This window comes from Carya illinoinensis, chromosome 7, assembly GCF_018687715.1.
Source record: "Carya illinoinensis cultivar Pawnee chromosome 7, C.illinoinensisPawnee_v1, whole genome shotgun sequence".
In the NCBI taxonomy this organism is placed as follows: Eukaryota; Viridiplantae; Streptophyta; class Magnoliopsida; order Fagales; family Juglandaceae; genus Carya; species Carya illinoinensis.
In genome coordinates, this window is record NC_056758.1 from 38,982,207 (window position 1) to 39,007,192 (window position 24,986).

The following is a 24,986-nucleotide window of genomic DNA, read 5'->3' on the forward strand; positions in this document are numbered from 1 at the left end:
AATATCCTAAAGAGGGATTCAGAGAGCTGTCAGCTGTGGTTTGTCTTTGACTGTGACACTTGAGGCGGTCCGAACTTGAGCACATTTTTATACTGCAGAGGTGCTAGACGTCGTCTCATGTGTTATTACAAGAATTAATATTAAAATTAATAACGACGAAATCGAAATGAATATAAATAAATCAAAATAATAAAATAAAAAACAATTATCAGGTGGTCCAAATTCAGATTGATCACCACCCTTATCGGTCTTCTTAAAATTTAAAATATCCGGAACATGAATATCCTTTCCTATCGTCCAACTCTGTGTGCATATCAATACATCTACAGTTGTAGGAGACAATGAACTACGGAAAGAATCCAATATACGATCTCCAGTACTAAAGGTTGACTCTGAGATAACAGCACTAATAGGGATGACCAAAATACAATGGGCAATCTCAGAAATAATAGGATATTTATTTGAGACATTCTTCCACCATCCTAATATATCGAAATTATCATCATCATCTTGGACCATATCCGCTGATAAATAGTTGTCTAACTCGAAAACCACCTCCGTAGATTGATGGACTAGTGTGGGATTTTGTGCGAGGGTTTTAGTCCACGACATTCTGCACTTCTTTGTAGGAGGCTCGGTCACGGTGTCTGTAGAAGGCGTTGGGGTAGGTGTATGTGTCTTGGATGCAGTACTACCCTTAATTGCATTAAACTCATAATACAATTTAATCAGGGTATATCGGGCCAATTCACCAATAAATTCAATCCATATCCGATCGTGAGCAAGTCACAACCCATATAACAAGCCTGAAACTTTCAGACGGGGATCAAGAATAACTGCCACATATAATAAAATATTCATTATAGTCAAATCTCCCAAAACTTGTCATATTTTAGTATCATAATCACTGCCATCCCCCCATTATTTCATTTGAACCCCTACGTATATCTTCTAATTCTTCTTTCACCTTACATATTTGTTAACAAAATCCATAGGATTTAGGGTACAAAAAACCAGATATATTCAATGTGACATCGTAAAATAATCTGAGAAAATCAACAAAAATAGAAACTACCACCCAATCATCATCATTAGGCTTTCGTAATCCCCTGTGCTCATCAAAGTATTTGACATATTGGATGTCTTAATCACCCAATAATTGAAAGGCTACCTTCTATTCTTAGGCCGCCTCTAACATCAAAAAGGTTAAGTTCCATCTGGTAGGAACATCAGTATAAAGACATTTCTTCGATGTTATACCCGCAGCCTTTGCAACAACTTTGAATTTCACAAATTTAGAAAGAGAATACCTTACAAATTTCACAGTCATTCTAACTCGTGCAACCGAGTCATCAACATTTTTCAACTCCTCAGTCATAATTAAATTTAAAATATGTGTAGCACATCTAACATGCAAATATTCATCACTCAAGATTGTCTTATTTGATATTTAAAATAATTTTTTAGATATCCTAAGACAACATTATTAACCGAAACAGTCAAAATTTTTTCCAATCCCCACTGCTTTATTGCGGCCTCTAAGGTTTTTCCAATTGTCTCATCCTTATGATCAGTTATTTGACAAAATTTAATAATCTTTTTGTGAAGAACCCAATCAGAATCAATAAAATACACAGTCAACGCATGTAATTCATATTTTGGATAGAAGTCCAAGTATCGGTAACGAGACAAACTACTAAACCCGCCAATTGACCCTTAAAAACATTTTTATCATGGAAGTACATCTTTTTAATATCTTTTGCCACATTGTGACGAGAATGAAATACAAATCTCGGTTCTAACTCTTGGAACCCTTTACCCTCCACAAACTGAAAAGGCAGCTCGTCCATGACAATCATACGAGCTAACTTTCTTCTACATTCATCGAGATTATACTTCGTATGCCCCTTCAATGTTGAACCCCCGGCCCCACTACTCCAATCCGCCATTTTAAAATCTAGTCTAGATTGATCATTCTCTACTAAAAATTTTAAAATTGGACTCTTATTGTATTGTTCCTCTAAATGGACCTTCATTTAGGATGTATCATGTTTCCTATAATGACATCCATAGATTTTTTTCACAATGATTACATTTAGCTTGTGGGTTGTTGGGATCACCATCCTCTAATTTGGTAAAGTGTTGCCAAACTATGGATATAGGTTTCTTGCCCTATGCGGGTTTCGAGGTAGGGCAAGGTGTATTCCCTATAGGGGTAAGAGTATGGTTATATTCTGGGTTAGGGGTATTGGCTGGGGCAGGTGAGCTATCACTGAAATCCGAAAACATTCCTTATTCTCTAACACGAAAAAAAATTTTCAAAGTGCAATTCAACATAATAATAAAAAACTGCATATAAATAGTAGACCCACACATCTTTTTAATTGTTTTTTTAGGGGTTTCATTGATTAGAACTCCAAAAAATATTAGGGTTTCGGATTGGAACCACGGAATTCGAAACAAATTACAATCACAGCAAGAAAACACATGCACAATGATCATGAATCCATAGCACACAAGTCACAAATATTCCCATCTTCCATCTCCGATTCAATCCATCATTTTTTCAATCTTCGATCAAAACTCAAAAATAAAAAATAAAAAATAACAGAGAAAAAAATTGTGTGTTCTTACCGTGTGCCGTGCGAGAGAGAGGAGAGAACGAGAGGCTGCAAGACTGCGAGAGAGAGGAGAGACTACAAGACTGTGAGGGTGCGACTGAGAGAGAGAGATTTCGAGAAGCTGTCGAAGGGATTCAAGGGAAGGGGGCGACGCGGGGTGGGGGGGTTACCCCTGGGTTAAAACATGGACAAAATGGTGCCATTTCATTAAGTAACTTAATCAGCGAGCACCCTTTTATAGATGAAACGACGCCGTTTTGTCATGTACAAAACGATGTCGTTTCATCTATAAAATCTATTTATTATATATAAATATATAATATAATATATATATTATATGTATATGTATAACGGGGCGGGGAGGGGGAAAACCGGAGCGGGGTCGTTGCCCCTCCGTCCCCCGCCTTCGCTGGGGGCGTCCCATACGGGTGAGGTCCCTTGTCCCCCGCCCTTGATGTGCCAATGTCCCGCCCCGCATATGCAGGGACGGGGCGAACGGGGCGGAGCAGTGGGGTCCGGAACCCCGTTGCCCACCCTTACAACAATCAACTTGCTGGACGTCGATAATGTGTAAATCTAGGAGCTTTACAGAGAAAGTTGACACACCATTTATTTTTATTTATTTATTTTTTCCTTCTTCTTAACTCCTCTCTCTCTCTCTCTCTCTCTTTTCTCTTAAGTTTGAGTCGGCAATCGACAAAATTGATAGAGAGAGAATGAAAAAGATAAGAGATCAAATATTTTTATTTATTTATTAAATGACATGGATTGCACCTGACACTTGCAACAGGCATTTTTCAAAAAAGAAGACTGACGTGGAGAGTTGTTATTAGAAGACTATTTATTGAATAAGAACAGTTGGACCGGTTTGAAAGTTTTCTATAAATGTATAACCCTAGCAAAATCAGTCTAGGGACATTTTTGTCTGTATTGACACTCTTGTCCATTCAGGTGATTTGCTCAATCATGCAAAAGTTAAAAAAGAGGAAACACCTCCCATTGTCAGCCTGGGTACATTCATACTACTTTTTAAGATAAATTGAATTGATAAGCTTTATAGTCTCATTTTTTGTCATCGCATTATATTGCGTTAAAAAAAAATTTACTTCTCCACGTGTCAATTATTAACATGTTAAAAACTATTAAATTTAAAATTTAAAATTTTAATTTCAAAATAAAACTAATAAAATTAGTTTTATATGTAAAATTATAAGTGCTATATGTAATATTATTCATTATTAACAATAATAATTAAAATAGTTGCAAGGGGTGACAATAAATTGACATTCAAACACCACTTGTTTGAGATGGTACAATATGTTCAAACACTACTTGTTGCTATTTGTGACGGGGGTCGATCAACAACCAATAACTCAATCATAAATTTATAAAGACACGGCATCTTTAGAGAGAGATAATAAGAATAATAAGTAAAATAACTAATTAGTTTAACAGTAATAAAATAAATAAATAAAATACCAATAATGTACGGTGTAGGCAGAGTACCTTTCCTCTAAAAAAAAATGCATGTTGACATGCAAATTTGTAACGCTACCGTTTTTGTAATCAAATGCCTAGTGCGTTTGCTTGTACACACTTGCACGTATTCATTTTTTTGTTCCTCGTTGACTATTTTAGTATATTTATAAATATTAATAAAATAGTTTGAATTAAAATATCTTATTAGATTTTAAAAAATAATAGAGAAAAAGTTGAATACAAATATTATAAAGTTAAAAATTTATATAGATATTATTTTTTAGATTAAATGCTAGATATAATCATAAATTGTGTAAGCATCGCGAGTTTATTTTGAAAAAAATAGTGTCTATTATTAACAAATTAATTTTTTTTTGTGTAGGTGTTATATTTACTAACTTATTTCAAAATATGTGTGTGACGCTTGCGTACTTTATGACTATTTTTAATATTATTTTTATTTTAAAATTGAAAAAATAGTATTATTTTTTGTACCTTATTTGAGAATTGAAAATTGTAATAATTAAATAATAATTAGATGAAAAAATTGAAGATTTAAAATTTAGAAATACCACTTGTACAAAACACAATAAAATTACAAAATAATTTTATTTTCCAAAAATAATTTAATAAGAGTTGATACCGTTTGGTTAGCCAACTTAACTCAATTCATCTTATCTAATCATTACAACTTTTATAACTTCTAAACACAAAATACAATAAATAATTTAACTTTTTTAAATTTCAATTCCACTTTTTCAAATCTTAAACTAATAATAATATTAAAAAATAATATTTTAAACTTTCATCTTAACTCAACTCACTATCCAAACTGAGTTTAAAGACAATTTTCGCCCATCATTTTCCAACATAAAATAACGGAAATATTTTTTGGGGCATAAATTAACGGACTAAACATATAGAAACCAACCCTAGAGCATTGGCATTGACTTCATCAAAAGTCAAGCTAAATGTATAAAATGATAAATATGTGTAAATCAAAACTACATTTGATTCATTAAATGAGAAATGTGGAGTTTTGAGTTACAGTAAATCTATAGTTTCTTTCAAATTTAAAGGGTTACTATACACTCATCAATCAATTATTTTATTACATTTTAATTTCCAACTGTTATACTTTATTTTTCCTCTCTCATTTTTTTTCCCTGCAACCTAAATTTTATTTCAGTTTTGGATTTATGGTCAGCCCCAAATATAAAATTAAATTATTAATGTATCTATAGTTAGTTTAATTGCTAAAAATGAAAAAAAATATTATTATTAAAAAAATAATATTATATTATTATTTTGATTAATTCAATAGTTAATTCAATGTAAAATTATAGATAAGAAGGTTTTAAATTTATAAAAAATTTGTATTTTTATCAAATTTTGAATATAATTTTCATAAATTCAATGTGAATGCTCCCACACTCCGACTGGGCCAAAAACCTAACAACCAAAACAAACAAAACCCTGCATTTGAAGAGTTGCTTTTAGGGTTTAAGTCACACACACAACCCGAGCGCGGTTCTTTCTATCCTCTGCGCCATCGAGGGTTTATCATTTATCCGGAAGTCTCCGAGGGATCTTCTTCCAGTTTTGTTTTTGTTTCGCTTAAATTTAATGGCTACCTCCATAGCCGCGCAGTTTCAGATAATCAAGTCGTTCAGACAGGGAGAATCGCAGCCGCTCAAGAGGCCTTTCACTCGTCCGTCTATACTCTTCGATCCCAAGGAAGCTGCCGACATCGATGTTGATACCATACTGGCCACGGCGCTACAAGGTTAGCTCAATTTAGTCGAATTTACCTCTAGTCTTTTCTGTTTTGCTCTCTAGAAAATAGTTTTGTAGAGGATATTAGTAGTTTGTTCCCCTTAACCGTAACATGTGCTTGGGAAAGGTTGAAGTTTTGAAGAATTTTGTATGGAGAAAGTTTTCTGTCGAGAAAGAAAATGGAAGTGAGAGTTTTTCATTTCAGTTGGTTGAAAGACTGAGAGGCAATGATCTAAGATCCAGCTTTTGTTATATGAAAAAATTGCGAAAAGAAATATAGGAAGTTTTATGTTTGTTAGGCTCAGTCGAATCTCCTTCCTTTTGCGGTTTGGGCTCTAATGCGATCGCTACTTCATATCCTGATTTGCGAACCAGCGCTTCCAAGACCGGTCGATAGAGTTTCCTTCATTCTTTCTAATTCTTTCGATCTTTCCTCTTCCCACGTCCACCTTCTTCTGGAGTTCTTTCCCGCAGCCGGTTATTGTTCTTTTTCTCATCGAAATGGATCGCCCTTTCCTTTAGACCAAAGTTGGCCTCATCCCGCGGGGTTTGGAGCAATTCCATCTCTACTACAGAACCGGACATGAGAGTTTCTTCTCATCCAGCTCCTCGCGAATGAAACATTACTAAAATAAAATGAAAAATTATGTTTCATTTTAACGGTTTTTGAATTATTGCTGATAATTTACTCGGCTGAAGTCAAGAGTACGGACACTTTTCCTATTTACTGTCCTACTTTCAGATAACTATTATCGTGTATTGGTTATTTGGTTTTTCAGGTTTGGAGGTTCTTATAGGCATAGATGAGCGTTTCAGAAACTACAAGAATGATCTGTTCAGCCATAGAAGCAGAGAATTGGATAGAGAGGTGATGACCATAGAGTTAAACAATCATATTAATGCTTCAATCAGTTCGTATTTACGGTTATTGTCGGGTCATTTTCAACTTCCTTCATCGCTAAAGACACTTGAGTACTTGATACGCAGATATGTGTGAGCACTTCTTCAACCATTGCTGCCTCATTATAATTCGTGCTGTACTTCTTGTCTATTTATTTATTTATTTATTTTTGTGCATGTTCTTAATGGGGCATATATTGGATTTGCAGGGTTCATGTTTTCAATTTTGAGGAATTGATTTTATGTGCTTTGCCATTCCATGACACCCATGCATTTGTTCGAATAATGCAGTTGATTGACACAGGGTTAGGAAGTTACGATAATTACATGTTATTTTACAAAGTTTTAAGTCCTATTAAGGGAATCTGATATTTTCACTCATTGGCATGTAGAAACACTAAATGGAAGTTTCTTGATGGTGTGAAAGCCTCAGGTGCACCACCTCCTAGAAAGGTTATAGTTCAGCAATGTATTCGGGATAACGGGGTTTTAGAGGCTATTTGCAACTATGTGAGTTTTCACTTCTGATGTAATTTATTGTTTAGTTACTCTAGAAACATATTATTGAATTGTTTTACTGCAGGCATCTCCATCTAAAAAGTATCAGCCTTCAAGCTTCATGATCAGCTTTTGCACAGCAGTTGTTGTTGAGGCTGTGGGTTCTATTACAAATCTGGATGACGACATTGTAAAGAGAATCCTTCCATTTGTATTTTCTGGACTTCAGCCTGGCAAAAGAAGAGGGCCTGATCACAGGGTGAGGCTCAAAGGCACAATATCCTTAAATGAAGTAGATTCTGCTATTTTAAGCATCTTTTTGCTTAATGCAAGGCAATGATTTGGAGCTTTCATCATCATCTTGGGTTTTTTAGTTCTAATCAACATATATGGATTTTTTTCCACATCTTCATTTCTTTGTTAGCAGGTTAAAATTTTACTTAGAGAAATCCATCAGGGTGCTACCCAAATATACACGGAGTATACATAGACATAACTAAACATAAAATGAAAAAAGAGAAAGAAAGCCTGTAAAAATAATCTAAAAGTAAAGGGAATCAAGGAATACTTCAGTATAGGTCATGTATTCTACTACAGGCATTTGTTCTTATGTTGTCAATATTGTGAATATTTCTCTGTGTTGGTCTCTCAGTTGCAAATGTAGTCTTCTTCTTCTTCTTCTTCATGTGACTGTTACATTTGGCTGCATACTTGCCTTAAGGCAAGGTGTATCCACGTTTGATTGTCTTGCTTCTTATCCCTTCTTACCTCCCACAAAAAATCTCTAGTTCTGTGGATGAAGATGGTGATATTTCATAGTTTAAGTATACTCTTACCGTTTTATATGCAGGCTGGTGCTTTGATGATTGTCGGTTTACTTGCAAATAAAGTTGCTTTGTCGCCTAAACTTGTCAAGAGTTTGATTCGATCAATTGCTGAGATTGCTCGTGAGGATGCAAAAGAGTCAGCTGATTTGCAATGGTTTCGGTTGTCACTTATGGCTTTGATCAACCTTGTTCAGGTGATCATTTTTGTAGGCAGCTAACTTTCCAGTTACATAAGCTTTGAAACATCAGTCATTTTTTTTGCACTTATGCAGTATCCTTACTAACTAAGTTGTGATAATCTTCTTATGTTTAATCGGTTTTTCACTATGTTATGTGCATATCAAATTAGACTTTCATTTCATTCTTTTATATATATATTTTGTTATTACTATTATATGAAACCTTTTTGTTTATTGTAAACAAATGATATTATGATGGCTTCTTTTATTTTGCAAATATGTTGTTAAAAGTGATTTATAAATCAATGACTGCTTGAGATCCTCAACTGTACATCCTATTCTATTGAATTGGTTGTCAATTTGATATCTCACAAGTAGAAATCAATGGGAGTTTTTCTTGACATTATATTTTATTTTCTTTCAACAAAGTTCTCAATTATCAACACCCTCGTGATGCTCCTACAAAAGGGTTCTTTTAGTTGCCCATTGTCCAATGCATAGATATTGAAGCAATTATGACATTACTAGTGTGATGTTTTTTTTTTTTAAGAACATAATTTCTGGAGACTGACAATATTAGATACTGGGAAATCATGACAACTAACTTTAACAGGTCAGCATCCTTACATTTAGAATCAACTGGCTTTGCCTTAAAAAGGATTAATAAAGGTGACTTAAAGGTTTCTTTACTTATTTGTTCTTTTAGTTTTTTGATAGGTTGTGTTTTTTTATTAGGTTTGAATTAATTGTTTTTCCTTCATAGTTCCACAATGACCTTAGTATGGCTTCAAGCATCAAATTCTTGTCTTTGTAATTATGCCTTTCTTCATTCTATGCCGATATTACACTTGGACTATTTTCCTCTCAATTAAATACTTGAAGGAATCCCCTTTTGTTGGATGGTTTGATTCTCATGATTTGAAGTAAGCGCTCTGCTTAATTACTTTGTAAATCATTGATATTCGTAATACAATTTATTGAAAATAAAGGAGCAATTATCAACTTCTTGTTCCATCAAGTGGATTGGTATTGCTCCTTTATTAGCTTTTCAATTTCTATTGATTACTTGCATAACATGCACATGTAAGATATTATTTTCACTTGTTTTGGAGGATGTGATGACCATGGTTGCTGCACTCCTGTTTTGATTTACAACATCTAATAGTTTTATTAATTTGTACTCCTCTATAAATTCACTTTTTTTGGTGTATCTGTAGTTGTTATCTTACAGTTTAGACTAATATCTTTTTATTATCCTCGGTACTTTCTCAAGGAGAGTAATCATTGTTATATTCTCTAATAGTTTTTTTTTTGATAGGTTATAAAAAATTTTATTCCAAGTAAATAGGCATAGCCCAAGTACATGGGAAGTGTACAAGAGAATACACCTAAATACAAAATAAAGCAAAACAAAATTAAAGAACAGCATTACAAATATTCATATCCCTCACTAGATTGTTCACCCAAAAATTTGAAGTGCTAAAGAAAAAATCCCTAAATTCCCCCATAGTGCGTTCACAATCTTGGAAACACCTCCCGTTTCTCTCAAGCCATAAACACCAAAACAAACACGAAGGAATCATCCTCCACTCAGCTTTATTGCCTCCACAACCTGCAGCACCTTCCCAACTAGCCAAGAAATTCACCACATGAAAGGGCATCACCCAAGCAATGCCTACCCTTGCGAATAACTCATTCCACAAAACAGTCACCATTTCGCAATGAAGAAACAGGTGGTTAACAGATTCACCATCTTTTTTACACACGAAGCACCAATCCATCCCATATAAACCCCTTTTCCTCAAATTATCAGTAATTAAAACTTTCTCCAGTGACACCAACCAGCAGAAAAATGCAACTTTACTGTACGCTCTAGCTTTCCAAATGCATTTCCAGGGGTATATTTTATTACCACGACTATTTAAAACCTTATAATAGGAATTCACAGAGAATCTGGACTTATTATCATTAACCCACAGCATCCTATCCTTCCTGATCAGATCAATCTTCGAATTATAAAGTTTTACATAAAAATCAGCAGCTTCACTCACCTCCCAGTCCTGTAAATCTCTAGAAAAATCCACATTCCAATTCAGCATATTGTTAGAAACAAGTATGAATCAGCCACAGCAGCCCCTTTATTTTTAGCAATCCTGAAAAGGCTAGGGAATGCTAATTTAAGGGTGAATTACCACACCAAACATCATGCCAAAAGAAAATATTAGTCCCGGGCCCCACTTTGAAATTAATATTTTTGACAAAATCCCCCCATCCCATCTGAATGGACTTCCATAATCCCATCCCAAAAACTCCTTTTATTTCATTAGTACACCAATTTCCCCACATCCTTCCATATTTAGCATCTACAATCTGTCTCCACAATGCGTTTCTCTCATTGTTGTACCTCCAAAGCCACTTCCTAAGGAGGGCTTTATTAAAAAGCTTTAAATTCCACACACCCAAACCTCTAGTAGACACCGGAGTACAAACCTTATTCGAACTCACCAAGTGAAATTTACGTTCCTCCCCAATACCATCCCATAAGAAATTTCTAAAAATCCTCTCAATTTTTTTGACCACCCCTGCTGGAATAGGGAAAAGAGAGAGGTAATAAGTGGGTAAATTAGACAAGGTGCTTTTAATCAAAGTAACTCTACCCCCTTTGGACAAATATAGTTTTTTGCAGCCAACTAGCCTCCTCTCGATCTTCTCAATCACCCCATCCCAAATAGACACAGATTTATGATGAGCCCCCAAAGGTAACCCAAGATATTTCATGGCTAAAGAAGAAACTTTACAGTCCAGAATATTGGTCAGATAAAAAATATTGCTGACTGAACCCACAGGAACAATTTCAGACTTAGATAAATTAATTCTAAGCCCGGAGACAGCTTCAAAACATAACAATAAAGCTCTTAAAGCATGAAGATGATCCTTGTTAGCATCACTGAAAATTAAAGTATCATCTGCGAAGAGAAGATGAGAAACTGTGATGCAGCCCCTAGAAACATCTCCCACCTTAAATCCCGATACAAAACCTCCTTCAACAACCACTTCAATCATACGACTCAAGGCATCCATGACTAAGACAAAAAGGAAAGGAGATAATGGGTCTCCTTGCCTTAATCCACAGGAGCTGCTGAAAAAGCCAGCCGAAGAACCATTCACCAAAATAGAGAACTTAGCCGTCGAAATACAATGTCTTATCCATGAGCACCATTTCTCCCCAAATCCAAATCTCCCAAGCAAGTAAAGGAGAAAATCCCAATTGACATGATCAAAAGCCTTTTCCATGTCCAATTTGACTAAAATTCCAGATTGTCCCATCCCTTTTCTACTTTCCAAACACTCATGAGCAACTAATATCAAGTCAAGGATGTCTTCCCTTCATGAATGCATTTTGGGACTTTGTTATAATCTTATCCATAACCACACAAAGGCGGTTAGCTAACACCTTAGAGATGATCTTATAAACCCCATTTATCAAGCTAATAGGGTGAAAATCCCTCATTTCTACAGCACCCGCCTTTTTAGGGATGAGAGCTATAAAAGTTGTGTTAAATTTTTTTTCAAATTTCCTGAAGGAATAGAATTCGTCAAAAACTTTCATAATGTCATCCTTCACAATATCCCAGCAAGCTTGGAAAAATGCCATGGAAAAACCATTGGGACCCGGAGCCTTATCCTTAGACATGCCCATAACTACATCAAGAACTTCATCTTCCTCAAAGTGCCTCTTCAACCAAACTGCTGTAGACTGATCATTGGGGTCAAAAACCAGCCCATCTAACTTGGGCCTCCATGAATGTTCTTCAAGAAAAAGATTCTCATAGAAATTCACAATATTATCTTCAATCTCCCCCTTGTCACAAATCACATTTTCACCAACATGAATCCCTCTTCACTTTCTTCTCAATGGCTAGAACTCTCTCTTGTTCAATGGCATCAAAGACGCTTAACTCATTCAATGGTTTTTAACTCATTCAATGGTTTTTGCCGCACTTGCATATATATATATATATGTATGATGTATGTATGCGTGTGTACATATATATATTATATGTTACATGCAATTTTTTTTTTTCCCCTCATTTTTTAGTTTGGATGAAATCTGTCAGATGCAATCTCTGGATGTGTTCCCGAAGAAGGCATTGGAGACTCTGAAGGATATAAGGTAGTCCTACTTCCTTTAACATTTTTGAGGATAAGACATACTTCGCAGGCTATTTTCTCATTTGTATTTGCTCAAATTTTTTTCATGCTCCCATTTGTAGAGATTTGGCTGTAATCCTTATGGGATTGTCTAAGGAGTTCAATATTGATCGATTCCTTTCTATGCTTATGGAGGTTCTGGTTGACTACAGGTGGGAATCCCATTGTCATTCCCAATAATCCCTGTTGATGTCAACTCTTTTATTCAGCATTTGTTACTGATTATCATTCATTTGCAGCTCTTCTGATGAATTGTGCCATCTGGCTTTGGCATCAATAGTAGAGACAGTCCCCATAAAGCATTTAGTTTTCCAGTTGGTCAGAAATGTGCTATTGTCATGCTTGAAATTGTCTAAAAAAGTTGGCGATCCAGCATTATCTGAATCTGGTACCTTATTTTTGTTTTTCTTTTACATCATTTGTATATTATATATTCACACATATGGATTTTTTTGTTACATTTCATCTTCATTTACTCATAATTTCTGCAAGATTATGGGATGTACTTTGAGTGAGTGCATCCTCAGATGTGTAGCTTGCCTTTCTTTTATCTGATCCTAGAGCTACATCATCGAGGTTTTATTATTTTGTACAACTATCTTTAGTTGGTTAGTTCTTATTTCTCACCGTGATTTTGGATTTTCATTAGGAACATGGGCAAAGAAAATTTTGGTAGTGGTTAGCCAGCATTATCCGACTGAACTGCGAATAGCAGTTTGCAAGTTCCTTGAGGTTTTTTGACCATATTCTCTCTCTTCCTCTCTCTTTGTGCCCCCCTCTTTGTAATTCCAAGAATTTGATCTTTTGGAATTTTTTAATAGGATACTAAACCGCAGTCTAAGAAAGGTGAATCGGCATATGAGATATTAGGGAAGGTGCTGGATGCAAACTTGGATACGTCACTTGGTATATCAGATTCAAAAGTTTGGTTTGCATTGCATCATCCAAAGGTATTATATCAGATTCCTGTATGCTTGGGCTATGCCTATTTCTTTTATCAGTAAAATGCTGCTTTACCGATAAAAATGGTTTGGGATTGCGTGCTTTGGTAATGCTTTTACTTTATTTTTATCAGAATTGTTTCCTATCAATATTTGTTGTAGTGTCTTTTTATCCATCTATAATGTGGTGTAGGCTGCAGTCCGATGTGCGACATTGTCTGGTTTAAAATCCTCTGGGTTTTTTAAATCCAAGGCTGTTGATTCGCAGGTATTTTCTAGTCTCTTTGACATATATATGCATGTGATATATACATTTCTTGTGTGCATGTGTTTTCCATTGTGCCATGCATACAAAGAGAGAAAAAAAGCCGCCCACTTGGGGGAGAGGGTTTTTTGAAATCATTTCCACATATCAAGGTATTATACCTTTGGATACTGATTCCAGATTCAAAATATTTTGCTCATAATTTTCTTTTCTCTTGTGGACCAGAGCCTTGTAACTATTCAGGATGCTGTGTTACGGCAGCTTTACGATGATGATCTAACTGTGGTTCAGGCAGCTCTATCTTTAGATGGATTGTTGGATATGATTACTTATTCTGATTTTATTAAAGAATTGCAGAATGTGCTTAAAAGATGCATTGGCATTCTGATGTCGGGTGAGTTTGACATGTAATAAATGCTCTGGCCAGACTGACCTGAAGTGTTTTGTTCTATATGTTCACTATCTCTGCCAGTGCGCTGATATGGTTCTCTTCTGCTATAATTGGTGGCTGACATTATGCACTTGATGTTTGGCTTCTAATTTTAGGTTTTGGACTTCAGTGTCACCATAGTGAATTGGCTCCTGTTTACATCTGTCTAAATGTTTACGTATAAAAAAAACATCTGTCTAAATGTTTACGTATAAAAAAAACATGTCTCAATGTTGATTTGAAAGGCGGTAAAGCCTACATATGATGCTAATTTCATTGGATTTCCATGGGCGGTCTATTATGTTCTGGACTTGTCAAAAAAAAAAAAAAAATGTTCTGGACTTACACTTGCCTAGATCGGTGGCTTTGATTCGATTTCTTATTTGTATCTAGTTTTGATATTAGCTGTGGTCCCCTCCCAATTCCCCAATTGTTAGACTGTGATACAAATATGAACTAAAAAGCCACCTTATATATTGCTTATAGAAGGCTTACATCAGGATTGTGGTTTTCAATTGACGTGTCTTTGTTGATTTTTAGAAAGCTGGTGAATCATGTCTTATTTTACAAGAGATTGCTAGGTATTATGATTCCCTTTTGAAGGAGGAGAAATTAATTAAGGAAGCATTGACAAATTGACGGGATGGAGGTGCAATAATTAGTATGATTGACTGTAGGCAGAGTCAACTCATATTGTAGTTATGTCATCAATAAAATTTTGTTTGCGGATAAAAACTTTTTGTAGTTCTGTCATGCTGATAAAGATATTGAAATGCATGGTTTTTCTGGCCAAAAAATTGGCATCCCTAAGTTGGACATGTTTGGGGTCTAAATGAATTTAAACTTTTATTCTCTTCAATAGTTTTGTGTATCAAATAATACAATTTGAACCTTTGGCCTGCACACACTGTTGAAGAAAAGTTTCTGTAAGCAACGGAGCTATACATTTAGGATCTACAGAATGGTTACTATAGAGAAAAAGGATGAACAAATTGGCTCTTTAATAATCAGATTTTGGAGATTCTTAAAGTGGAAGTCCTTTAGTCAGAGAAGTTTCTCATGGGAAGTCTTTAAGGAGTTTTCAACCACAGATTTATCTGGATCCGCTCTTCTTAAAAAGATAAATTCATTGGTGATGTGTCTAGCAGACTGGAACTCAAACAATAAAAATTAAAAACTAAAAGCTTTTCTTTGCTAGCTCATTATGAACCTACGTCTCATTTCTTGTTCTGTTCCCATTTGTAGGTTCATCAGATAAAACGAATCTAGCTGCTGATGTTGCTGTTGCCTGCCTGAATAATGCCAACTCAAACTTCCATCATCATGATGATGGCCTGAAGAAATTTTCTGCCATGCTGTTTCCTTTACTCTTAATTCTACCAAAGGTTTTGTTTTTCTGTCTTGAACTTGTGTTTGGTTGATTTTTTCGGTTTCCATGTAGCATATTATTTATGTTTCTGTCTTTGGTGTTTGATTTTTCTATCATACTACCTGCAGACACAGATACTGAATTTGAAAGCTCTGCAATTAGCCAAGGAAGTAAAATGGCCACTTTTCTCTGATCTTTCTGGTGCCTCCAGAACAACAATGGTAAATTATTTAATTGTGAGATTCTATTTACTCCATTATGATAGTTGTCTTTATTTTCACCAAAACACCTGTGTGAAGAGTTTGTGGGTAATTTTAATGTCCCGATTATTCTTGGTTTTTCATGTACAAGGGAAAATATTGACTCATCTGTGCATGTGTGTTGCAAGAGTTAGAAAGTGGTGAGTATAAGACAAGAGAGGGTGTTTCTATACATGTTTGCCTGTATGCTTCGTTTTCGTTTATTTTTTGTATTAAATTTTGTCTATGGGAAGATATATAAGCCTACAATAGTGAAGGACTATGGGTGTTTTGATATTCTATTTCTAAATTTTTGTCCAGTCAACTTCCAAAACAAGAAGACATAACAAATTTGGCTCTATATAAATAGGCTTGACCAATTTTGGAGATATGAAACTTGTGTCTGGCACAACGTTTGTGTCAAAAGTCTTTGACATAACAGTTTTCTTTCAAGAGAACAGTCCTGTATAACTTTCTGCATATTCTTTTTTACCAGCTTCATATAATGACCTTTTTAATGTTAAAATTAGGTGATGTTCCTTTAACATCTGTAAGATGATTTCCTTAACCTAGAATGTATTTAGGTGATCTTTTGTATACTTCCTGTGTACACGGGCTATGCCTATTTCATTTGTATGAATAAAATCTACTTATTACTTATAAAAAAAAAAACATTTGTAAGGTGATTGTAAAACTGCAATGTGTCAATGTTGAGGAGACCTATCGACCTTTTTGTTTTCTTAGAGGTTTATAAGCACAGGTTTTGACTCTTGAGTGTTTTTAATTCTGAAGACTAGTAACATTGCCAGATGGCACATTTGGACTTTCATTTTGTTGGAAATGGACGAGAAGATTAATATTAGGGCATCGGGAAAGCTAAGTGCATGAAGCAGCAATGTAGTGTGGCAACGTGACTTTATAGGAGCAATTTTGATTTGGAATCAATCAAAGGAAATATTAATGTTTTCTGAGAGTCTACGTAAGCAATTGGTCTTTATATTGTCACTTGGGATAACGAATTGCCAATGCCATATGAATTAAAGCCTGCTACTTTTAATTTGAGTGTTTGTTTCTTTGAACCTTGATGAGATGGCCCTTTTGACTAATAAAATATATCATATTGTAATCTTATTTGGTTTAGCACCTAGTTTATATTATAATGTTCCTTTAATTCAAACTAGATATGGATAACAACATTCTGTATCTAGAACTACTCAATTTCAAAATTTCATTTCATTGGGCTTGGACTGTGTTTCATAGTAATATGGACTCATGGCTGGGGTGGATTCCTGAGACATCCCCATGGTACCATTCTACTTTGGAATATACAATTTTTCTGATCCATATTCATCTAATATATACTTTTCCTTTTTTACCTTTTTTTCTTTTAATTTATTTTTTCTCCCATTAGGAAAGTTGTATGGTTAGTTTTCATGAAGTTGCATATGAAGTGCAGACATCACAACCTCGAAATCTTTCTTCAATTAACATGAAGACGATTACGAGTTTGGCGGAGACTTTTTTGATGAACCCTGAGGAAAACTTGGCTTGGCTTATCAGTAGCAGTTATGATTTCGAGTCGTCGAAGACACTCTTCTTTTTTATGCTGATGCAATCAGTTATGATGCATAATAGTACGTTCTCTCTCCACTTCTACTTTTTTCTGCAAGTACTAAAATGCTACTCATTCCATGTCGCTGTGGCTTTCCACATCATAATCTCTGGTTTGCGATGTTTACTTTTCTAATCAAGTAACTGATGCATGTCTTTCTTATAGAATTTTGCAAGATTGGTTTTTCTTTGGCTATGTTCTTTTCTTTTTCATGTATAATGCTTTTTTTGATGAATCTAGGATTCTTAGCCCTGTATTTTCTTGTTTGTTAGAAAATGGCCAATTTTCAGTACTGTTTGAAGCTTGCTATCCAGTTTTGAAGAGAGAGTTGGAAGCATTGGCATCTGTGGTTGATGTTTCCATGGAAGAGGTAGGAAAGAAAATTAATAGCAGTTGGATTTTGTTGTTAGATTCTGTGTTCACCCTGATGGAGTTGAATTTTAATTTTTTCTGGTGGTTTGGTCTGTCTTCCTTATTTGATTAACAGTTCAATCCAGAAATTCTAAGTTGGGAGTGCCAAAGATTTTTAGAGCAGATGTTTGATTCTAATCTCAGTGCATTAAATACAAAGATCCTGATTTGCATATTTTGGAGGTTACTGGAGAAGTTGATATCAACAGTACATGGAGATGACTTGACGGTTAGTATTTTTCTTTCTTTGGCTGTTTATTTTTCTTATTTTCTAAGGCTGCTCTGGTGAGTGGTCATTGACATCATTGCTGGATTTATAAGTTTTCAGTGCTGGATATGAATCTTTATGATCATTGCAGGATGCTGATGACAAATGGGTTCTCAGGCTTCAAGATTTGTTCATTTTTTTCGCTACCTCTCGGTTTAAGGATGTTTTCAAGGAACACCTTAATTACCTTGTCACTAGGTGCAAGACAGCTCCTGCACATTTTCTTTCCCCATTTTTTACAGAAGAAGGTGCTTATATGGATTCTCCTTTTAGTACTTGCTTTCTTCTTCTTCCATTCACCTCAAATAACATTCTCTGTCACCATTGCTCTTTCTATCATTTGCTTACCATGGCTTTCTTATTCGCTGCTGGTTTTTCCCCATTCTTCAGTTCTAGTTGTTATTGCAGCTTTTCCTGGTGTTTATATCTACCTCTTTCGTTGTCCATACAGAACTTTCTGGCTTAAATAGAAAAAGTCTGCCCCCTTTCTTCATGACCTTTAACATGTGTTGAACCATGATATTTTTTTTAGAAGTAATTGAGCGAGTGAGAAAAAACACAGGGTCAAGCTTGGTACAAGGGAAGTAGAAAGGGTGAAAACTGAAAAATTAAAAAATATTGAGGGTAACTACAAAAAAAACAAACACCCAAAACTCCAGGAAAGGTAGAGTAAGAATCTTTTGAGTTGCGATCCAATCAATGGGCATAAAAATGACTTCCTGGACATATGAATGCAGAACTTGAGAGTTGGTATAACTACTTTGTTTTTGCAATATTCTTGGGCTTATGGACCCTTTTTTTAAGTTGAATTCCTCAGTATTTCACTTTTTTCAGTTTCTACACTGTTGCTGCTAGTAAAGATGAAGACGTGAAAAAGCATGCATCATCCAAAATTGAACATTTTCTATATCATTGTTTTTACTTGGAGAAAAATGAAGGCCAATGGGCATGTTGTCATTTTTTTAGTGCACGGTTTTTAGCGTGATATTTAATGATTGAATTTTTTCTATAAGTTATTTATTACTCCAATATTTTGTATTTTTTCTATCAACTATTAAAGTAGTCCTACTGATTTGACCTTCAGACAGTTTATTCTGTGACTTTTAGTTTTTGAACTTTTTCTCTATTACTCTCAACTTTGATCATTTTGGTTGTTCTGTTGACCCATTAATGGAACCCCCACCACGTGGCTCATAAGCCACATCATCACCAATAAAAATGCGTCAAGTGTCAACAAATAAAAATAAAATATATTAAAAACCTGCAAGAAAAATTTTTGAAAAGCAAAAAAGCCAAGCCACCCATTTGATGGGGAGGGGAAGGGGAACCTCCCCCTTATGATCTGAAAGTTTATTTTAATAAATCAAAATATTTTTTGATTTTTTTTTGGGTTTTTAAGTTTTTATTTTATTTTTTTAATTTTTTTATATTTTATAATTTTATTTGTTGACATGTGGTGCATTTTTATTGGCGATGATGTGGCTTATGAGTGGGTTCCATTTTTATTATTGGGTCTCATGGATGTGCAGCGGATGGATCAAAATGATCCAAGTTGAGAGTACATCGATGAAAAAGTTCAAAATTAAAAGTTAGGGAGTAGTTTATCTAAAGGCCAAACTGCATAGACTATTTTAGTATTTAACCCTTTTTTCATTCAATCATTTGATTGATGAAGATAATTTGTTTTCTGGAAGTATTGCATTTTTGAGGCATTTTCTGATTCTTTGAATATTTTGTTTTGAATCAATGTGCCTTCACATTGATCCTATGCTGGCTATTCCTTTTTGTAGGTGTTCCTGTTACTGTCAAAATTGAGAGTCTCCGCTGTTTTGCACTCCTTTGCTTTCATTCCGAAGATAGATTGCCAATTGAACTTTTTGCTGAATTTCCTTCAGTTCTTGTCCCATTGACCAGTGATGACCAGGTATCAATGTCAATTACCATTATTTAGTATCGTATTTTCATTGCTGTGGCAACTTTGAGTTTCTAGATTTTAAGAAAGGGGTTTCTTAAACATTTCTACTGTAGCAGGCAATTATTTACCTCCTGTAGTTGTTACATTGAAAGCATGCGTATTATTAGGTTCTGATTCCTTAAGGATCCGTTGTCTTTCCTTTCAGGATATAAGGGTTGCTGCAATGAACTGCATTGAAGGACTATATGCCCTATGGGCTCGTGCAGACTTTTCTAGCAAGAAAAATGGTATCATTGCTGTCGTAATGAAGTTGTTATATGTTCTCTCTATTTTTTGCTCCAGTATGGGCATATTCTCAATCTATTCATTGGCAGGGAATAATTGTATTTGGAGTCATTTTCTTGGTGAACTTTTGGGCTTGATGGTTCAACAAAAAAGGCTTATACTATCAGACAAACAATTCTTGCCATCATTGTTGGAATCTTTGCTTGGCTCATCTTCCTGTAGCCTTCTAGTGCCTCAAAGTATTCAACAGAGGTAGGTACCTATGAAATGCTGTCGTTATATAAAACCTTTGTACCCCATCTTGATCATCTTAATTCATCATTCTCATTCACTCTGAAGATTATGCTGTAAATGTATTGATGCTTCTCCAGTTTATATAATATATATATATATATATATATGGTTTTTCTGTTTGTGTTGTTGCCTTTTTGGTTGGATTTTGGAATTATTTATTTGGGGGTTTCTTTTCACCGTTCTCCTTGTGATGTGTGCGACTAAGCATGCTTAACATCCAAAATTTAAGATTTAAATCGAAGGTCCCCCATGGTTGTTATTCATCAATACAAGTTCAGAAGTACTTCTCCCATGAAAGAATATGGTCATAGTATTCCTTTGCTGGATACTGCTTAATTTTATATACTACAACAATTTTGGTAGTTTCTAGCGTGGGGCATATATGGTTTATACTAACAATTTTCTTGATTAAGGGATGTATTGGTTTTCATAGAGATTGAATGTGTATGAGTCTGAGGATGTGGATAATTAGGCACCTCTTCTGCTAGTACTGATAACTTTGTTTTTATTTCTCTTGATGTTTATTTCCTTTTTATTTAGCCTGCCCCAATACTTGATTTTCAATTATTTTAAGATTCTTGTATGTTGCGTGATAAAAAGATGCAACTAGGATAAAACGAAGTCTTGGCAAGTTTATCATTTTGGAGCAAAAGTGTGCACAATTTGGATTGTGATGCCTAGTTAGCAGCTGCCTTGGGGTTTAGGATGTGAGTTGGTTGCTTTAGTTCATCTGTTAGTGGGCAAATTACCATGTTGCATCTGTTGATCTTAGGTATGATCTTCATTAATATATCTCACGTCGTGTTTCTGATTCCTTCATAATGCCTTTTGTCTTTTGAGATGTGGAGCTTATAATTGAAATTCTCTCCCTCTTCCTCTTTTTACATCTTATGGATTTATTGCTTGGAAAGTAGAAAGTTTTTCATCATGCATTTGTGATGGTTTTTTAATGAACTTTTTTATCAATAATTATTTGAGTAGTAGTTTTTTATTTTATTTTAATAAATGATCATATCATTTTTTATAGGTCCTTCAAGAACAGTTTCTAAGTATTTAGTTTTTAACTAATGTCCATTAATAATTCATCAAAAATTTTTTTTTTATTCATCAAAAACTAATGTCCATTAATAAGCATATTCTAATCCTAGTTTTTTATTCTCCAACCTTCTTTGACAGGTTTGATCAATCTACAAAAGAAAATATTCTTGCCTTTATTTTGGGTTCTGCTCTCAAACTTTCTGATTATGGGAAGGTTTCACACTATCTTTTTTCACCATAATTTCATGTTTATTATTTTCATTTATGTAGACCTTCTCTAGACACTTTTAATAGGGTGGAGATAAAATTAAATGGGACTTGAATGTCATATGCAGCTAATGATTCTATCTTTACTCAAAGGAATGGACAGTGCTGTTATGCACATTAAAGATGTCAAGTCCTTTTTATCTTTACTTTTGGAAAGACGCAGTCAATATTACTTTGAACCGGACAAGTCTTGCCAGAAATTGTTGAAAAATGAGATTGAGATCCTATGCCTTCTTCTGGAGGTAAGTTAAATATGGTTCTGAATGTTTGTGAGTTTATGCTTCCCTTTGTCTTTCTGTATTTAATTTGGACTTCATCATCTTGTTAAATAGAGCTGTGCTTCAAGCTCTGTTCTTGATGAATATGCTTTTGGAGATTATTTATTGAAGGCGTTGCAAGTAAGTTGGTTGCAACTTGTTTAAGATTTGTTCCTATATTCTGGATTTTGCTGTTGCCTTGATGTAATGACATCTGGTGTTGGACTCTTCAGTTGGACAGCATGACTTCAGAAGACCCAGCTGTTATACTGCCTATTATCACTGTTTTAAAGAAGCTCAATGGTCATCTTTACTATGGGTTGCAGAATGATGTACAGGTGACTTTTACTCATTAACTGGGACCCATGTATTGCTTGGAAATCCTATTGAGTCTCAATATTTTTCTTTAACTACTATATGTAATCATGGAACAATAATGTATATTCTCTCCTATGTTTTTTTTTTTTTTTAAATATAAAATACTTTTTATTCCTGTTATGGCTGAAATCTGTGGTTTTGCTTTTCTGTTCCAAGCAGGAGCGTCTGTTTTATCAACTGGTGTTCTTATTCCGGCATGCTAATGGGGATGTACAAAATGCAACCAGAGATGCCTTGCTGCGGTTAAATGTTTGTCTCTTGCTTTTTCAGTTTCTTTTCTTTGTTGGAGTACCTTCAGCATTTTTTGTTATTGCACCACTTATCAAGTATTTTAAATCTGTTGGTAGAAAATTTTTGCTTTTGCTTAGGCTTCTACTTCAATTTTGGACTGTTATTTGACACTTTGAAGAAGAATGCAATTTAATTTCTTAGTATGATCATGATGACCAACCTTTGAGGAGAAAGTGAATTAGTATTCATAAAATATAATGGAAATTAACACATTGAAAAAAAATTATTATGAGAACTTTGTGCCTGAATGGGATGAGTCAGGCTTCATCTCTGATGAGCAAAACGGATAAGGAAATCTTGGTGCTTTTGAAGTCCTTACTGTCAGTTTACAGGCAAAAAGGTTCTGAAAAGTCCAAAGCTCGATCAAATTAGCTGTGAATCACTTTTATTGGAGAGTCGATTGTGATTTCTCTTTGAGAAGATCCTCATGCATACTTCCTGTGGACCTGGGTTTTGCCTATCTCTATGAATATAACTTCTTGATTATCTATCAAAAAAATCTCTTTTTGAGAAGCTATAAAAGCTTTTGTTAATAATAAAGTGTAGGTGTAACCCAGATATACAAGACTATACAAGAGAGGACACCTAGTTTAGAGGTGGCAGTAGATACTAGGTAATCATGAAAGCTTAGTAGGGTTTGGTTGGAGAGACCATTTGAAAAGGAAGAAGTACACCAAGTAATCAGGAAAATGAACAAAGATAAAGCCCCATGCCCAGATGGATTCACTATGGCTTTTTTTTGGACTTGTTGGGAGGTGGTGAAAGAGGATGTAATGCTGATTTTTCAAGAATTTTTCACTCATGGAAAATTTGAAAAAAGCCTAAATGCTACTTTTATTGCTCATGCTACTTTTATTGCTCTAGTCCCTAAAAAGGTTGGGGCAATGGAGGTACCTGATTGCAAACCGATTAGTCTTGTGGGTAGTATGTATAAGGTACTTTCAAAAGTGCTGGCCAATAGGATGAGCACGGTCATGGAGAAGATCATCTCTAAAACTCAAAATGCCTTTGTGAAGGGGAGACAAATTTTAGACTCGGTTCTTATAGCCAATGAATGCTTGGATAGTAGAATCAGGTTGGGAGTCCCAGGTATTTTATGCAAACTTGATATGGACAAGGCATATGACCCTGTGAACTAGGAATTCTTGGTATACATGTTGAGTAGATGCGGGTTTGGGAAAGATGGAGGAAGTGGATAAAACATTGTGTGTCAACAGTGCGCTTCTCGGTCTTGGTAAATGGTGAGCCGGTGGGATTCTTTAATCGCTCGCGGAGATTGCGACAAGGAGATCCCTTATCACCCCTCCTATTTGTTCTGGTAATGGAGGCCTAAGTAGAATGGTGTCGGCAGTAGTAGGGGGAGGATTTTTTTCAAGTTTTCCCATGGGTGATATCCATGGCTCCACCATTATTTCTCACCTTTTGTTTGCAGATGACACTTTGTTATTTTGTGAGGCAGATGCAGGACATATCCAATCTCTGAAGGCTATTTTACTTTGTTTTGAAGCAGTTTCCGGGTAGAAGATTAATCTTAGTAAGATGGAGATGGTTGCGGTTGGTGAGTAAGCAATATTGGAGGATTGGCTAATATTTTGGGTTGCATGGTCTCTCCATTGCCTTTGAAGTATCTTGGTCTTCTGTTGGGGGGTTTTTTCAAAGCAAAGTCAATTTGGGAGGGGGTGTTGGAAAAATTCGAGCGTAGGTTGGTTGGGTGGAAAATGATGTATTTATCAAAAGGGGGGCGGATCACACTCATCAAAAGTACATTATCCAAACTTCCCACATACTATTTATCCTTATTTCCCCTCCCTGCTAGCATTGCAATGAGGATAGAGAAATTACAACGAGATTTTTTATGGGGTGGTATAGGGGTTCGGAATGTGAGGGCTTTTAATAAGACTTTGTTGGGGAAATGGTTGTGGCATTATAATTATGAGAGGGAAGCCTTATGGAAAGGGTTGAGTGACATGAAGTATGGGAGTGAACGAGGGGGTTGGTGTTCTAAAGAGGGTAGGGGGACATATGGAAGTATATTAGGAAGGGGTGGGGCTTTTTTTTAAGTAATACCTGGTTGTGTTTGGGGGATGGTAGTAGGATCAGTTTTTGGACGGATATGTGGGTGGGAGACACGGCTTTAAAAGATGCTTATCCTACAATTTTTAGTATTGCATGGTAAAAAGAAGCTTTGGTGGCTAATTTGAGGGTAATCAATCAAGGCTCATAGGAGTGGAATC

General features: G+C 35.1%; 1 protein-coding gene across 7 annotated transcripts in view; it reads left to right on the top strand.

Moving 5' to 3' along the window:
• The first annotated feature begins 5,546 nt into the window (after window positions 1-5,546).
• LOC122315066 (uncharacterized protein At3g06530) overlaps window positions 5,547-24,986 on the top strand; it is a 34,461-nt gene continuing 15,021 nt past the window's right edge. Inside the window, exons 1-27 of one of the 7 annotated variants that reach the window (XM_043130770.1) lie at window positions 5,547-5,886; window positions 6,656-6,869; window positions 6,986-7,081; window positions 7,169-7,286; window positions 7,360-7,533; window positions 8,125-8,295; window positions 12,399-12,454; window positions 12,555-12,644; window positions 12,732-12,880; window positions 13,142-13,224; window positions 13,314-13,442; window positions 13,627-13,701; window positions 13,924-14,092; window positions 15,374-15,513; window positions 15,626-15,718; window positions 17,148-17,370; window positions 17,621-17,718; window positions 17,836-17,988; window positions 18,119-18,275; window positions 19,818-19,951; window positions 20,148-20,229; window positions 20,317-20,479; window positions 21,698-21,773; window positions 21,895-22,068; window positions 22,159-22,224; window positions 22,317-22,421; window positions 22,618-22,710. In XM_043130770.1, the coding sequence (XP_042986704.1) occupies window positions 5,727-5,886; window positions 6,656-6,869; window positions 6,986-7,081; window positions 7,169-7,286; window positions 7,360-7,533; window positions 8,125-8,295; window positions 12,399-12,454; window positions 12,555-12,644; window positions 12,732-12,880; window positions 13,142-13,224; window positions 13,314-13,442; window positions 13,627-13,701; window positions 13,924-14,092; window positions 15,374-15,513; window positions 15,626-15,718; window positions 17,148-17,370; window positions 17,621-17,718; window positions 17,836-17,988; window positions 18,119-18,275; window positions 19,818-19,951; window positions 20,148-20,229; window positions 20,317-20,479; window positions 21,698-21,773; window positions 21,895-22,068; window positions 22,159-22,224; window positions 22,317-22,421; window positions 22,618-22,710 (3,441 nt within the window). In that variant the 5' untranslated portion in view covers window positions 5,547-5,726. Of the gene's footprint in view, window positions 5,887-6,655; window positions 6,870-6,985; window positions 7,082-7,168; window positions 7,287-7,359; window positions 7,534-8,124; window positions 8,296-12,398; window positions 12,455-12,554; window positions 12,645-12,731; window positions 12,881-13,141; window positions 13,225-13,313; window positions 13,443-13,626; window positions 13,702-13,923; window positions 14,093-15,373; window positions 15,514-15,625; window positions 15,719-17,147; window positions 17,371-17,620; window positions 17,719-17,835; window positions 17,989-18,118; window positions 18,276-19,817; window positions 19,952-20,147; window positions 20,230-20,316; window positions 20,480-21,697; window positions 21,774-21,894; window positions 22,069-22,158; window positions 22,225-22,316; window positions 22,422-22,617; window positions 22,711-24,986 lie in introns of those variants that run through there. The other 6 variants (XM_043130771.1, XM_043130772.1, XM_043130773.1 and 3 more) reach the window with 6 other exon arrangements.